At 39.6% G+C, this 18300-nt stretch overlaps 1 protein-coding gene across 1 annotated transcript; it reads left to right on the plus strand.

Annotated features, from left to right (window-relative positions):
* Nucleotides 1-1062: 1062 nt before the first annotated feature.
* Nucleotides 1063-17786, plus strand: LOC135468165 (carbohydrate sulfotransferase 15-like). The gene is made up of 8 exons (XM_064746254.1): nt 1063-1694; nt 7938-8740; nt 9591-9900; nt 10492-10623; nt 11227-11383; nt 14196-14352; nt 14786-14933; nt 16832-17786. The coding sequence occupies exons 2-8, from the start codon at nt 7973-7975 to the stop codon at nt 17026-17028; spliced, it is 1869 nt and encodes a 622-aa protein (XP_064602324.1). The 5' UTR covers nt 1063-1694; nt 7938-7972; the 3' UTR covers nt 17029-17786.
* Nucleotides 17787-18300: the final 514 nt, after the last annotated feature.

An 18300-nucleotide genomic window follows, 5' to 3' on the forward strand; every position in this document is an offset into this window, starting at 1 on the left:
TTGTCTTTTTATAGTATGTTTAAAATACACTATGGGAAATGTTTAGCAAAAAATCTTTTTGTCTGTTTATCAGATCAAATTTTCTGTATTTACCTAGAATAACTCAAATTATTACTGTGTAGTGAATATCAGACACGTATCTGCACAATTTATGATGCTAAAATGATTCTAAAGTTTAGAAACGTTATAATGCAATTTTGACTGGTAACACGTGCACTGACAAGGCTGACATTTTGTGAAAGGTAATTATTTGGGCTGTTCTAAAATAATAGCAAAATTCGATTCCTTTTACACTAATCCTTTTTTGTCTAACATCTCCGGTATGGTCTCCTTAATGAACATTCAATTTTCGGCCATATCAGATGCTCTAAAGACGTATAGCCAAGGTAATTGAAAGTGAAAACAAACAAGTGTTGATTGTTTTGGCCTGCATGTTTACCTGTAGTAAATCCAGACTAATCCACTGTAACTAAAAGCCTTGTAGGCTCATCATTCCTTCTTTATGTGTTCAGTGCCTTCTCAGTGGCACTTCGACAATATTTTAGGCCGTCACGTAGTACGCCATTAATCAATTAAATTAGTTTTTTTCTCAGCAACATTTGCTGCCGATGAAAAATAAAACTCCCTAGTTCGTATGATTGTTTTTTTTTTTGACGATTGCTTGATAATTATTTGATCATCGGCTTTTTTACCACCTCGTGATAAGAGTATACGTGTTTTTTGTGTCCTTACTCGCATGATGCTACACTTCAGTAGTTTAACAGAGGATGTAAGAGCAGATTAGTCTGGAAGCGGTTAGCAAGAGGAAACGGATTTCCCACGAAATGGCATAACAAAGCTTCTCATTGTCAAAAAGGAAATGGACGTTTAAAACAGCTCGAGGCATATGGTTGACATGCATGGTGCACAAGTTTTTACAACAATAGAACCCATTATGTATCGAAATCACGACCTCTCGCCAGCACGATCTTTTGTCATTTCATGCTGCACATACAAAAGTCCATGTTGAGCACTAACCAAATTCAAATTGTCCAGCGTAACTTCCTCTGAATAAATCCTGAAGCGTGTGGAATAAAACGGTCGGAGGGCCAGAGGACATGCCTTAACCTGACGGGACATGATACGGCTGTATTGTCACCAATCTGAAGGCGTACGTCAAGGTTGTTCTCTGCGAGCCTGTCTAATCCGTACATTTCACCATGCCGTATAGCTTCAGGGCTGCGCAGGGAGCATGATCCTCATTTCTCGGAGACTACCCGGTCTGCGTACCTGGGCCCTCACTCTCGCACCCCTATCACTTTTATCCTTACGTCCCGCAGGGCAGCCTGTACGCTCCTGCTCACTCCAATGTTTGCTTGGCCTTGCCTAGTTTTTAAGTACGTTTAGGGTAGAACGGCCATGAGCCAGCGTCACAAGTTTAAAATATCCTTTGTTTATAGTCTCTCCAACTCTGACAAGTCCTGGATTAACAGTGCTGATATTGACGTTAATCTGCGATTTATGGTTGTGGCATATACTCTACCAGGCATAAATAGGCTTCCCGGTGGAGGGCATTAATAGTGTACGTGCGTGGAGTGATACAAACGTAACTAAGGGACTTCTGTGGGAGCGCTGTCACCATCAGCTAGACACAAGCTCGAACAACATCCTCACCAATCGCTCAGCATAGAACACTTCAGCCACTTGTTCATAAGGTAAGTACATAATGTTTTTTTTTGCTTTCATTCTTTTATTTTATGCTTATTTCTCAAATTCTCTCTGCAGCTGTACATAACTTTTGCTCGATTCTTGGTTTCTAATTGGTTTTCAACACGTGCCTGTTCAGTCTGAAGTACGATGTAGGCCTACAGCACGTCCGACCGTCCCGCCTACTTTGAATATATTTACAGCGGGAAATTTATTGCGATTATTGATCTGGAACATCTTTATTGGTTGGCGGTTGGTATATGTATGTCTGTTTCGAGGCATAGGTCCGATGCCTTCGCCACATGAAGCTTATACTCTGACAGGGAGAATATTGAGTCAATAAATTAAGACTTGTAAGGTAAATTCAGACGAAACAATACCAAGGTAGCTAACGGGCTGGTACGGGCACAGCTATCTGACATAGCTGACGGGTCAAAGAATACCATGACATATACAGGGTAAATGTGATGGTATGTGTTTTACAAGGTTGACCGTTTGACCAGTTGGTCAGGACCAGGGCTTTAGTGGTGACAAACCCTGTATGTGTTCACCAGATACAAACCCAGTGACACCAAGCTCTTAACATGTACAGGGTAGGTCACGTGGACGTAATTAAGTCCGAAATGGATCAGTGCTAATATCAAATGTGGAAGAAAATATTTGTTCAACCAAACTCCGGTAGAAACGGACAAATGTTATCCAAACATAATTTTACTGCTACAGGAGTGTATGGGTCGAAGGTAGAGTTGATCTACTTGACGTTTGAGATGTTTATATGCTCACGTTGTATGACTAGTAAAGATAAACGCCGGATTTTTGCCAGACTTCTGGTGGACTAAGTATCCCCGAAGCCCTGTCCTTTTGCATTGTTTTAAATGTTATTGTACGTTAAATGTGATAACGCAGCATTTTGAATAATTCTAGATCAGTGACGTCTAATAAATTGAAATTAATATCACTGCAATTTTTTTTACTTAATTTTGCTTAAGCTGTGGTTCTAAGAGGGGGCATTTAATTATCTACTATTAAAGGATTTGCATAAACACTTAGAATAAAACCCTGACTGAGATAAAATGACAAGAGGCCGTATTTTTCACCGGTTACGTGTGACCATATGCTAGATATCGCACTGTCATCCCTGCTCTGGTTGTCTACGCTGTTCATCTCTCATTATACTATACTACCTAGCATTTGTTGGTAAATGAGCTATTTCGATCATTGCACCTTTCCCAGGATCAGCATTCGTATTGTTATCATGGCTGAATTCTTAAAAAAGAATTAGTTGTTAGGGCAGGCTCACTGTTGGAACTTTAGGGTTAGTTGATTTTTCAATAAAACCTTCACTCATGCGTGAAAACAAATTTCATTCGAATGAATAATTGCATAACCACCTTTGCATAAGGCGAAAAGGGTAAAATGAAGAATGTATGGGGTCTTAGCATCACCTGACATTCTTATGCCGTTTGTGGACCGTGTCAAGTTGATAATCACAAGACCCATTTCTCAAACAGCTTAAAACACCTGTTCCTACAGGAATGTGTCAGAAATAATACGCTATTAAACTAACATATAAACAGTAAATAAAGCTGGTAATATGTAAGAGAGAAGCTGTCATCAGTTTTCAAGTAGACATGGCCGAAGCAGGAGATACATACAGCTCGTTTGGAATTCATAAGGAGCTTATACCCTGAGGTGAAAGACCTGAAAGGAGATGCTCAGGTCCACAATTATGTGATTTTTTTTATTGAGAAAGCAAAATTAGCATACATGTTATGAAAACATTCCTGTCGGATCTGACATACTGGATAGTTAAAACTGCAATACTTTAAGTCAACACTGCAGCCAAGAGAGCTTGTCGCCATCTAAAGAATCTGGTATAATCCGGATTTTAGACACTGTACACTTTTTTCGTGCGACAGATTTATCTTCCTTTTTTTCTCTTGTTAACTACTAATTATTCAGCCAGGAAAATCAATTACTGTCGTATGTTTTCATTTATTTATTTATGTAATTGATTGGTGTTTTACGCCGTACTCAAGAATATTTCACTTATACGACAGCGGCTTGCATTATGGTGGGAGGAAACTGGGCATAGCCCTGGGGAAACCCACGACCATCCGCTTACGGTTCCTGACACACCTTCCCATTTACGGAGGGAGAGGAAGCCATCATGAGCTGTGTTTTCATTTAAAACGTTCATATAACAATGCTATAAGTATATAGGAAATCTGTCCTGAAAACAAAAGTGAAGGTCAATCGCTTTGTGTATGTATTTCATGTACCTGTTTTGAAAGTACCCTGGCTAAAAGAGATCAAGAGGCGATCAAGGAAACAAAATGCCCTACCGAACAAGGCAGGACTTGATTATTTACAGTAATCGGTATACTGTGAGTCTTAAAGAAAAGGAATGTACGGATAAGCCGTTTTCATGCCGTATAATTTACCAAATATTAACCGTTCACATAGTTCACAAAAGGATGTGTTATCGGAAACATTAGAGAAAACGCTTTCAACACGTATATGTTTAAATGTGCACACATACTCCGCTATGTATGAACACATATAATATACTGGTCGGTTTTACTACAGAGAGCAAGCAGAGTAGGTTAAGTCTTCACCCTTTCTGTAACATACGCAAACAAACGAGTCTCCGTTGGACAGATGTGTAGATAGGGTTACACGAGGACGATAAATTTGATGTCAACGATTTGAGCTTGTGGCCAGCTGGCCACCCCGGGATGCCCTTAGCCAGTGTATTTAGATCATCGGGTCACTGTATGGCGATATGAGTGCACACATATTTATCAGCGAATGGGTTCTTGTTTGAGAAGTCAGTGACATTTAATTTGATACATGTTAAGCGGTGAGTCCTGCAATACTATTTATCATTCAGTGTTTTGATTTCTAGTAATGTGTTTTCAATGACTGTAGCCTTATCTAGGATAACAAACCGTATTTTAAGTTTAAAATTCTCCAAAATTCCTTTAAGTACTATATTATTTGAATCTAACGTATATATATATATATATATATATATATATATATATATATATATATATATATATATATATATGTATATATGTATATGTATATATGTATATATATATATATATATATATATATATATATATATATATATATATATATATATATATATATATATATATATATATATGTATGTATATATATAATGTATGGGATTTTGCGTAGTACTTAATAATTTTTAAGTCATGTGAGGAGTAGGAGTCATTAGGCGTGTATACATAATTTATATTGTGTATTCTTGTGGCAGATCTGATGTTCGTATTATTACCTGTAACAAACACGAATTCGTTTATCGTAATGAAATTAGTTTGTGTGTAGAAATAAACACGAGTATTTATCAGCTGCCTGTATTTCCATGTTTTGTAAAACTTCCCCGCACCTGTTACAAGATACATAATCAAATAGCAATATAACTTTTAACCGCACCAGGTTGTCTCATTATGTTGTTCAAATATACGATTAAAAATTTTGAACATTTACAAATACCTGTATAATGGTTTCATCAGTAAATGTTTTTGTAGAACTTTTGCATCTTGCGTGTTTAGCGGAATGGGGTGCGTTCGAGGAATGGTGTTTTGTCAGTGAATACACAAGTGGACAGGTATTGAGTTGTCGGGTCGTGACATGGTTTAGCTAATTAGCCGCTCTGCTTAAGCATCACATCGCGAATTTTATCGGACGTCTACCTGGGAGCGTACCCAGGATAAAGCGGTTGGGGGAGTGGGGGAGGCTCAGAGTGTAGCTGGGGGTCACTGTGTCACCAAAGATCAACAAAAAAACTCAGTAACTAAGACAAGCATGTTTGGATTTGGTGACGATCATGGGTTTGAAGAATGAGGGCCAAAGCTGACACGACCCTGTAATACAATACCCGTCTGATGGACATTTCTGGGTTAGAAACATTCAGAAAAAGGGTGCTAACTGCGGGTCTCAGAAACTACGTTGTAACGGACAGTCACGAATGTAATGCCAGAAATAAGCATATGTAAGTTTATAGATTCAGATTCCTGTGGTCATTTTTAACTTTCCTCTGCGGTACAGTCTTTTCAAGGTAGCTTAAAAAGCAGGATTAAATACACTCAATAACATATGTATGGCAATTGGTGGTCTAGAAAATCCGTGGCTTGATATGCAACAAAAATTGGTTGAAAGTGCATGCATGGTTGACCAGTGCCCGAACGTTCTTTTGTTCATTGCATAACTTGGGAACGGACAGATTGTTCGTTTGTAGACGAACTGTAAGTCTGCGTCGTATCGACTGTCCTAGATACAGAAAGGGATCGCATTTGTTCACAGCAAATTTCCCTGACTGCATGACAAAAGTCGAATAACTAACTGAAACAATAGTGTCAGTGTTTAAGATTACTTCCCAGATGGAGAAAACAGGAGTGGTCGGAGTGAACCATCATCCTTTGACAGGAACCTGACCTAAAGCCGCAGCCAAAACAGCGAGAATCAACAATATTTGACAGTTTAACAGTCCCGAGGTTAGGCAATCAGAGGCGCGAGAGCGCGAGAGCCCTTAACATCTGAGACGTTTTTGATGGAGAGTCTGCTGAATGAAGTCAGTGGTATCATGGAACAATCCGACCGTTTCTCGATTACGACTCACGACAACTGACGAGTGTGTAGCAATAAACTGAAAAGTGACACACTAAAATGACTTCTGGGGAACGGCATACTTATATAAACCTATATTATTCTGTGCTTTGAAGGAAGAGCTCACATGTTCTTACGTGACCACAGTAAAAGTATAAAGTCGGTTAACACCTTATGCAAATAAACCCTCTATAAATAAGAGATAAAGCTTGTTCATTTGATACAGTGAAGTACGTGCCATATTGACCAGCAAGCCCTTTCCCTTCAGGTACATGATTATGGAGAGATGTGTTGTTGAGATAATTAAACCTAAAAGGCCTTATACACCTTTAATCTAAGATAGGCTACAACATCTGATGTCTACAACACTACTGCCGGATTCAAAACCAGTTTATTGATAACACAATGATAACTAATGAAAATTCACTCATGCATGTGAAACTAGGTTCCGGTATTTAATGTTTTACTGTTAAATATCTTTTTTGTCAGCTTTATGCATATCAAAAGTTATGACACATATATTCCACTAACTGCCGCTATATAATTGAGAGTGTTTTCAAATGTGCTCTGTGATTACACGATTATGGCCTGTGGATTTTCGTCTTTATAATTATTCGTCAACTTTTTAGAGGGGTGGTGTGAGAGTGAGGGGTGTGCTTGTGAATTGCATGACGTTTTCCGTCCTTATTGGACAATGCACGCCATGGCAACTACATGTATATGGCTATTATCGCCGTAATTTTTACACCATTGCTCTCCGTACACCGCGCACAGAAGTGCAATAAAACTACCAGCTTTATTAGGTAACTCACGTTATGATTATGCAACTGCATGTGGTTAACTACTGGCGTTAAGATACCCTCATTTGGCAATACATGTATAACCTTTAATTCTCTGGCAAGGGCATAACCGGTACGTACAATAACGTGGACGTGTAATTTTGTCAACGAATACGCGATTTTAGACGACCAATGTTTGTGACCATCTGAGACAAAAAGTGTCCGTGTGGCAGAGTTTGTGGATTCTCTAACAGTTAGAATGTATGGCTTTAGCACCCCTCAGTTTGCTCCCTGTCTCGTTTTCAATCCACGTCTGAACCCACAAATTAAGTTTTCGCGCGTTGAAGACAGAAACGTGCTGACTGTGAGTATGCAAATCATTCGCAGAACCCGTCTGCCACGTCCTAATTGATGTTTCAGTGACATACGTCAGAGAAACTCGATCACGTGACATTTATGACTAGCAGTCTGCTTGTCAGCAGAAATCCATGTAGCACTAACTCATTATGCATACCACATAAGCCTATCGCAGCTTTTCGCCCAAATGTGAGAATGAACTTTTTGCCACCTTTATCAGTAGCCTTTATCTTGTGGAAACATCTCACCGATTTATAAGTGCTGGTCAGCTTCTATACAGGGTTCCACCTAGGTACGATCTGGTTAATCCATAAACAACCAATGTGGCCTGGCCTTTCTGGCTGATGGCCTGTCCTTCCACTAAGTTTCCGTCTAAGCCTATAATACTATATTCATGTTCTACTTCAAAGATGTCAGAATTTCTCTGAGTTTTGTGAATTCGTAAGAAGTGTGTATTGTGTCATCTTGCAGGTGACCTCTGACCTCAGCTGTAGCTATGAGTGAAGATGTCCGATCAGAAGAAGCTCTGGGCGCGCTTAACAACGGCTGATCAGGAAATGACGTGGAACCGGCTGATATTTTGTCCCAGCTGTGCACAGAAACGATCCACATACATTCCAGGCTTCGCTTTGCTTTTGCTACTGGTCGGAACAACATATCTGTCCACACTCCAGAGAGAAACTATTACGTTTAATTCTGTCGTAGGCGGTCGAACGAACTGCTCCAAAAAGCATGACGTCACCAAGGACGACGTCTCAAAGACTACTCAAGGGTTTTTCTTAGGAAATCTCTTGCCATCGTTAAGCAACAAACATCCAGGATATGTAATATCGGCTGACCTCAGGCACAATGACCTTTTCGCGAAAGGAAACCCAAAAAGAACGAAGACAGGCGATCGTTCTGGGAAAACAAGTGACAGGTTCGCCCTCAGTCTGAATCAAGACCTTACTTATGATAGTGACAAGGTTAAAAAATCTAACAAAAAAAGGCCAGACAGAGACGATCAAAGTTACGGTTCCTCCACTTACTCACCTGAACAACAACGTGCTTTTTCTTCCCCAGATCCACTCATTGCAAAGTTGTTTGAGGACAATGTACCAACAAACAAGGTTCAAAAAATATATTTCAAAAGGTTTGACAAATGGACAAAAGCCAAAAATATTTCTTTAAATTATTTTATGCCACAAATATCACGACTTTCATTCACGGAGAAAACTGCTTTTTGGAAGACTTCTTTGCCTTACCGACCAAAAGACGTGGACCTCATGGCACTGGTGAGTCACACACCACTCGTTATTTCATCGAGAAAGTAATTTAATTCCTGGAATGAATCATAAAAATGAAGAGAACATCAGTAGAAATTAAATCATTAAATTTAAATAGTCAAATGTGTGGATTGTACAAGAGGCTGCAGGATGAAAATTGGTAATATATACCACTATTGACTTCACATAGCGTTTTCAGCTCTGTGCACAATTTTTGTGAGCTTCAGTCATGAACTATGAGTGCAAGAAAAGGTATTAAATGGCTGTTTTATCATGCTGAAGACACCAGACATGGCACCCCACCCTCTTCTGATTCCTTGCCCTAACTTCTCAGTGTTGAGCGTCAAGCGAGGCTGCCACAAGTACCATTTTAAAGTTACTTAGCTGTTTCGTAGAGCCAGTCGTCGTCAATGGCGACATATATCTTCAATAGTCCATGAATAAAGAGATCTTAACTTTTCCAGATACAGTTTTTAAAGGTCTTTCTACTGATGCTTGCTTTATTTTATGGTTTCTTCCCCTTTAACATATGTAATAAAAAGTTTGATTTCCATGTAGAGCATGACTTAATGTGAAGGAGGAGACAGTATAGATGACATCTTGGGTTATTTATTCCTTTGCTGTGGTGTAAGGTGGTTCATCATTGTTTCCGATTCGGTTTTACATGTCATCTGTCTAGGTCAATTACCACAACCCCAGCGGCGAATAATACTGTATTACTAACTCATCTTATTTTTTGTTTTTCTCTGGTATTACATATGGTATGACTGAATGGTTTGTTGCGTATAGATTTGACATTGGAAAAATATAAACCTTTATTTGAGAATTATTGTGAACGGAATTCCTGTTTCTGTTACAGAAGCCTTTCCCCTTTCTGGAGTCGTACAAAAATCCGTGTTGGATTGAATATTCACGTGCAAACTATTCCGGAAGCTTCTACACATCCCGTAATGACGTTAGTCATGAGCTGGCGGTAATGGCTGAGTTGTTAAATAAGAGACGGAGAATCTGGGACTTTCACCGTGTTCGCTGCTTACCATACTTCCTTATCATTGGTCAGCCGAAGTGCGGGAGCACCGATCTTTACCGAAAGATTATTGCTCACCCCGATGTCTGCAACATCCCACCGGCATTGAAAGAACCTCATTGGTGGGCAAGAACGAGGCTTGGTAATTACAAATATGATACGGTTTATGTTCACGGTATCATGCTTATCGCCATTTATGTGTTTGTGGTAGTACAGCAGGGGTCGGTTGCATGGAACTTACTCAGCGTTAAGTAGCCCTTAGCTAAGTGCACTTTATATATCTACAACATACGTTGTCATGGCAGTTAAGCGCTTACTTAGCTAAGTGAGTTTCATGAAACCGGCCCCTGTTTCACAATTTACATCTTCCTGTTCCAGGACTTACTCTGCTCAGTAATGGAGGTACGAAAACAACATCATTCAAGTCACTCTACCCTCAGAACACCTTGTAACATTAATAGCATCTGAATAATATATATCAGCCAAAGACTTCATGTTTAGTATTTTCTTCTGTTAAGCATGCATATATATGTATTATTTAAAATTCACTTGATTGGTGAAGTGGCTTATGCGCCTGTTTCTTGTTCTCGTCTTAAGATGGAGTCCGATTTTCTATTCCGGATCGGGATAGCGGTTACACACGTGGAACAGTACTGCATTTTTTATCCGTTTTATTATCAACTTTTATTCCAAAAAACAGTCTGTGACCTATGCTGTAATTAACAACCATCAGGTCGACAGAGTGCCCGGGGACACGTGGTTTCGCTGAGAAATTACGTGGATCTGTTTGATCACGCTGCGTACAGAATAGAGACGGAGACAGAGACAGATGAGAAGAGTGGGGTAGTTCATAACAAAATTACAGGTGCGTAAACGACTTACACAGTCATAAGTTATAGGTACGTGCAGCTTAACAAACGTTTTAGGTAGATGTTTATAGTTTAGAAAATTAAGGGAATATAGGAGTATTATTCACTTTCCCTTAACAATACTGTATATGTGTTAATATAAACAACATATCATATGTTGGCAGTTAAATATAAAAATTACAGGTGCGTGCGTGCTCAGAGAAACGTTTAAACGTGCGCTCAGATCAACGACAACAAAAAATGCCTACAAGATGTACAAACTTTACAGTAACATTATTTGTGGGTACAAGAAGTAAGAAAACTGCAGGTTTGCAGGTTTGCAGCATTACAGCTACGCCGATGTTCTCAACATGGACTTTACGATTCATGCACACTAGTGTGTAAAAGCCATGTATGTGTTCATTTAAATCTTTCAATGTTTTGATATAATAGTCTATCTGACTTCAGGACTGTCTACAGCTATTTCGTTTAATCTACCCTACCACATTTATTAATAATATAGCCGTCAATATTTGTCTAGTCTGAAGATCAAGTGTTTTGTGTGTCTTCAATGCTAGGTGTCACTGCAAGATTATTTCTCTCGTTGGTTCTATGTTTAGGTGAAGGAAGTATGTCGACATTTTGGGATAATGACCACTGGTGGGCGATGGTGGGCAACGAAAACACAACTGAGCCACGTGTACTCAATCCTGACTATGTCCATCATGTTTTACCTAATGCTAAGCTAATTCTTATACTCAGGAACCCTACAACCAGGTAAATATAACTGCACATCAACCAAACTTATCGTCATACTTAGGAACGTCATACCCTACAACCTGTTAAATATCACTACACATCCGCCACGTGTTACCTAATGTCAAACATATAATCATACTCAGTAACCCAACAGTCAGGTAAATATCACTACCCATCCACCACGTGCTACCTGACGCCAAACTTATCCTCATACCCAGGAACCCTAAAACCACGTAAATATCTCTACACAACCACCACGTGCTGTATTACATGACACCAATCTTAGGCTCTTACTCAGGAACCCTAAAATCAGGTAAATATCTCTACACAACCACCACGTGCTGTATTTCTTGACACCAAACTTATCCTCATACTCAGGAACCCTAAAACCAGGTAAATATTACCACACAACCACAACGTGTTACCTCACGCCAAACTTATCCTCATACTCAGGAACCCTAAAACCAGGTAAATATCACTACTCATCTGGCATGCGCTACCTGATGTTACCATATGACATCATATCTTACCACGTGTTATCTGACGCCAATCTTATCCTCATGCTCGGTGGCTCAGTTGGTTAGCGCGCTAGCGCAGCGTAATGAACCAGGAGTCTCTCACCAATGCGGTCGCTGTGAGTTCAAGTCCAGCTCATGATGGCTTCCTCTCCGGCTGTACGTGGGAAGGTCTACCAGCAACCTGCGGATGGTCGTAGGTTTCCCCCGGGCTCTGCCCTGTTTCCACCCACCATAATGCTGGCCGCCGTCGTATGAGTGAAATATTATTGAGTACAGCGTAAAATACCAATAAATAAATAAATATCCTCATGCTCAGGAACCCTACCACCAGGTAAATATCACTACACAACCACCATGTCTTACCTGATGCCAAAGTTATCTTCATACTCAGGAACCCTGCAACGAGGTACATCCACAGCGTGTTACCTGCCGATAAACTAATCCCCACCACGTGTTACCCTATTCCAAACTTATCCTCACACTCAGGAATCCTGCATTCAGATAGATGTTACTACACATCCATCGCGTGTTACCTGAAGCTACACTAATCCTCATACTTAGGAACCCTACCACCACGTAAATGTCATTGCACATACATCACGTGTTACCCGACGCCAAACTTATCCTCATACTCAGGAACCCTACAACCACGTAAATGTCATTGCACATACATCACGTGTTACCCGACGCCAAACTTATCCTCATACTCAGAAACCCTACATCACGTGTTACCCGACGCCAAACTTATCCTCATACTCAGGAACCCTACAACCACGTAAATGTCATTGCACATACATCACGTGTTACCCGACGCCAAACTTATCCTCATACTCAGGAACCCTACAACCACGTAAATGTCATTGCACATACATCACGTGTTACCTGACGCCAAACTTATCCTCATACTCAGGAACCCTACAACCACGTAAATGTCATTGCACATACATCACGTGTTACCCGACGCTAAACTTATCCTCATACTCAGGAACCCTACAACCACGTAAATGTCATTGCACATACATCACGTGTTACCCGACGCCAAACTTATCCTCATACTCAGAAACCCTACAACCACGTAAATGTCATTGCACATACATCACGTGTTACCCGACGCCAAACTTATCCTCATACTCAGGAACCCTACAACCACGTAAATGTCATTGCACATACATCACGTGTTACCCGACGCCAAACTTATCCTCATACTCAGGAACCCTACAACCACGTAAATGTCATTGCACATTTATCACGTGTTACCTGACGCCAAACTTATCCTCATACTCAGGAACCCTACAACCACGTAAATGTCATTGCACATACATCACGTGTTACCCGACGCCAAACTTATCCTCATACTCAGGAACCCTACAACCACGTAAATGTCATTGCACATACATCACGTGTTACCTGACGCCAAACTTATCCTCATACTCAGGAACCCTACAACCACGTAAATGTCATTGCACATACATCACGTGTTACCCGACGCCAAACTTATCCTCATACTCAGAAACCCTACAACCACGTAAATGTCATTGCACATTTATCACGTGTTACCCGACGCCACTATTTTACCATATACCAAACTAATGCTCAAGCTCAGAAATCGGTTAGCAAGATGACTCTACAAACGGCTGACGCCAACCTTGTCAAAACAAATTATCACAACATTTTGAAACGTGTCACTGAAGCCAATGTAAATAATACAGATCTTCCACAGCGATGTTTTACGTGATGCTAAATAATGCTTGCCGTGGGTATCGCATAAAGCTTACTGAAAAGATGCTGACACGTAGGCTTACACAAGTTGACGTACATCTCATCGTTTCTCACATTCTTTGCTATTACAAAGTATCCTGATAAAGTACGTCTCTGTCAGTTAATTATGTGAGTCATTAGGAGGTTTTAAGTAATTTTGTTACTGACCGTTAATAATATGCATGTATTTCTAAGCATGGTCCCTGACTAACATGTAATAATTTTTTTCTACGGCAAAATTGTCACACCGTACAAATGCAGATATCCGATAATGGCTGTTTAATTTCTTCAAATGTTGCTTAACCCCGTACTCAAGTATTATTTTACTTACATGACGGTAGTGAAGTTTGTGGGTGAAGGAAACCACCACCCATCACCTAGTAATCGTCCTGACTTAAAGTTGCAACCGAATCAGCGAGATCTATAGTTGTGCCTGGGACCTCGCCGGTTAGACAAAAACGCTTTAGCTGATTGAACCAGAAATCTCTTATACTGTCATAACCTGATATATGGATATGTCTGTAACATTAACGTAATCCATTTTAATATTTCAGAATGTACTCCGATTTTTTGTACTTCCGGAAGGACCGGAAGTTGCCCGTAGATTTCCACCAGGCGGTTGTGAATGCAGTCCGCGTGTATAAGGCCTGCATAAGAGTGCACTCAGTACGAGGCTGTGTGTATAATGCTACTACTAACCAACGAGCGAAGGTATATCATGAGTGATCACCAGGTTAACATCTCTAGTACTCTAATGGCGTTGTGAATGGAACTTACATTAGGAGTTCGCATAGATCAAACTTTTTAACCGTATTTGTTTAACTTTCATATCATTTTATTAAATTCAAGAGAAAAACACGTAATAGTTGAAAACGTTGTTTTTTAATAGTGTTTATTTAGCATTTTCAATTCGTATTATGCTATGGTTGTTTGATTAGCACTGTGCGTGCAATACCATGTATGTTTACATATCAATCATTAGATAGTTGATTTGAAGGCGAAAAATTTCTTGGAATGTTTTTATAAGAGCGTGGTCTTCGTTAATGGCCCCACAATGCTAAGTGGGGTAAAATGCCACGGTTTGCTCACCTGCAACCTCCTTATGTCATAACACACGTGTAATCCTACCATCTTTCTCCCAAAGATTCGTCTACGTGTGGGAATGTACGCTGTGTTCTTAGCAGAATGGCTCAGAGTGTTTCCAAGGCAACAACTCTTCATCGTGAGAACGGAAGATTACGCAGAGGGTCCTCAGGGTATCCTCAGGGATATCTACGATTTCCTTGGACTCAGTGAGTAGCTTTCGTCGTTCAATCGTTCATTGAATTTGTTCATTGATCTAATCAGAGTTGTGATTTTTGGAGATAATTTGCTTTTTTGGCTGTCCTAGAATTGCATGGGGATGAATCAATTCGTTCATCCACACGTAGATTCATTTTGTTCCACATTTCATTCGTTAATACGTCAGCATTATTCTTCTTGAAGTTTAATGAAAAACATTTTGTGTCAAATTCTTGTTGCTGAAGCGAATAATTATATGCCATAAGGCTGTGACAGTTGAGTATACCGATTGATTGACTTGACACGTTGGTTAATGTACAACCACTTTAACCAGTGAAGCTTCCCATGTTGTCGAAGGGGCTGAGATATTAACCATGTCTTCAAATTAGCACTGTCTTTAAAACTGACAGAAGCCTAGAAGCAGTTTCACATAAACACTGTTTTTCCAAAATCTATATAACTTTCTATTGTCTTCATAAAAAGACCTTTCTATTTTAAACACAAAAAGGTCTTTTTATGAAGACCATGCCCTTAATCAGCGCGGTATTCAAAAGATGTTAGTGTTCAGTTAACACATGCAGACACTGTGGCCTAATTTCCCTTCGGTTTACAGTCTTACCAGAGCATTTACCTTACCAATAGTTTTCACCTGGCGCTGGCCGTGTATTGGGCTGTCAGATAATGTGTGTGTCTGCACGTCTGTCAGTCAGGAAGAGATCACCGTCAATTTGTATGCATTACCGTACAAATCAGTGGCCTTTAGCTGTGAGGCGTGATGGAATCCGGGACAATAGTCAAGAGTCATTCACCTCACTTCACCTCAACAAGCGGTATTACATCGGCTGTAACGTGGGAAAACACATATAGATTCCCAGCCGCACATTCGCCATTAAGTACAACTGGGTTTATCGTGTAACTGTGTGGGAATCACGCATTAGTATTCTGTATAATATACATTGGTGTTCTCTGTATAGATATCGGTTTGAGTATTTGAACATAAATCTCTTCCGGAGTGGGTAAAGTATCGGTTCAACTTCTAAAAGCTTTTAATTCACTCGCTAAAAAACATTCCTTGCGTTTTTCCATCATAATGGAAAACTGCTGACTGCATGAGTCCGTCCTAATTTCTTACTTTCGTTGTCCTTTGATGATTTGTGTTGAATGCTGTTTTGGAAATTGGTCTTGGGATTACGTCCTTTGTTGTTCGACGACTGGGTCGGTAACGACGATTAGATTGGATATAATTGATGCACAAGTGAAACGGTAACATCTTCGATCACTATGTCGAAACTTTAGATATTTCCATGGTAACGTTCCTTTCATATTGTGGGGGAAAAATCAGTGACTCTACTCGATTATGGGATATCAGCGTGTTTGTAATATTTTATTTTGTGACAGAGCAATCTGTCCTACGATTGGTTTATTTCAGTCGCGTGATAGCCTGAAGAGTGTATCGATCAGACTCATTTCATAAAGCAGGAAAGGCTTTTAACTGGGCTGATTCGGAGTTTTACAGACCCTGCAGGTTTAATATGGCCTCTGTCTATTACATAGGTCAGCATTACTCCTTAAGGTCTGTAAAATTTGAGTTAATCTCATAAAAAGTTACATCTGAATGATTGCGTATTGAATCTGAATATATAGTTGTCAACATGGCATTCATAAAACTAAACTGTCAGTCCGAACAGCATTGTCATCAATCAGGTCAGTCAGTCATTTAGTTTATAAATTGTCTTATCGCGATAAAAAGCACACGAGTAGCAAAGTTAGAAAAGCAGAATAGGTAAAATGTAAAAGGTAGAAAGGTAGAAGAGCTTGGTTTGTCCTTACTTTGTCAACCAGGTCGGTCTGACCGTTCATCCGTTAATTAAATTAGTCATAAACCGAGAACTGTATGTTTTATTTCCAGGAAATCTGACGGCAGACGAAGAGGAGTCTATTCTCTCAATGCAAAAGGCCAATACTCGGCGGAAACAGGATGTTCAGATCGGAGACATGCTCCCTGAAACTAGGGTTCTATTGGATGCTTTTTACAAACCTTACAATGAACAATTAGCCAGAATGCTGGGAGACAATTCGTTCCTGTGGAACGATGGCTGGTCATGACATAAAGTTTTAATATAAAGAGATGACATCCAGTAATATCAGTGCTACCATAGCTGGTAGTTACCTCTGATTGTAACCTCACTGGGCTGCTCATTGTACAACGTTGCTAATAGAACAATATGGTGTGTTTTAGCACTGAGACATTGAACACTCCTCACTCTCTTGAAGAAAATGGTGAGGAATCTCTTGACCACTGGACTAAGATGGCCCGATCAATGATCGACCTGCATGGGGGATTAAATGCCAGTATTTTAACAGCATAATTCATAACTCTAACAGAATTATTACTAACATAATCTCGTGGTGAACAATTTCCTCTTGCTTTTCATAATCATGGTTTAAACGCAGTGTTGAGACGTGGTATCAGAATGCTTTAAATGTTGTTCTGGAATATTATATGCTTTTAAAAACATTTAAAAGGCCAATTTACATGACCGGTAAGCTTTTTTAAAATTGATCTTATACCTAATTTTAGGTATTTCAGTTTTAATTGTTAAAGCTGAAATGTGCTAAAAAAAAGAGATTTTATTCTACCTTATGTCTTGAAAAGAGTACATCTTAAACGTTATACGCATCTTAAATTATTTTAGGCATTATGCAGCTTTACCTTCATCAGAGTTTTAAGCATCTGTCAAACCAGAGCAACATTAGCGAATTATCCTTTGATTTCAAGGAAATTGTATATATGATTTACTGATTAATTTATACACATCTTCTCTGAGAAGTGCTGATAAAGTTGATTATTTATTTTTCCTCAAGGAGGGTTCTTTTGTTCAGCGTCTTGTCCAGTGAATTGCAGCTACCTGATGTCCTAGCTAAGAAGTCCTAGCAATTAGCAGTTGCTGTAATCGGATGTATGCATATCTAGGCGTCCTAATTTGTACTTCGTTCTATACCAAAATGAGACACGACCGCAAACGACTGACCGTAATGACTCTACTGTTAAAATACGCTAAAGCTTAAGGCGCCTTAATACATTTATTCAAGCGTAAAAAATCTTACTCTCACAGACGACCTGTTTAAACAGTTTTAAAGTAATCAGTTGCCAAACAGTCAGATAGAATTATCATAAATTCTTTAAGAGGCATTTAGAAGTTGGCAGAGTAACACCACATAGTTTGCGTATGGATAACAATATTGTCATGCATTGCTAACCAATTAGTCAGAGACCGTATCGGTGGTCTAGTAGTTAGGGCGTTCGCCTCGAAGTCAAACCCGGGTCGGGTCATGCCACAGGCGCTAAGAATGGTGTTTGGTGCTGCCTCGCTTGGC

This window comes from Liolophura sinensis, chromosome 6 (assembly GCF_032854445.1).
Source record: "Liolophura sinensis isolate JHLJ2023 chromosome 6, CUHK_Ljap_v2, whole genome shotgun sequence".
NCBI classification, from domain to species: domain Eukaryota; kingdom Metazoa; phylum Mollusca; class Polyplacophora; order Chitonida; family Chitonidae; genus Liolophura; species Liolophura sinensis.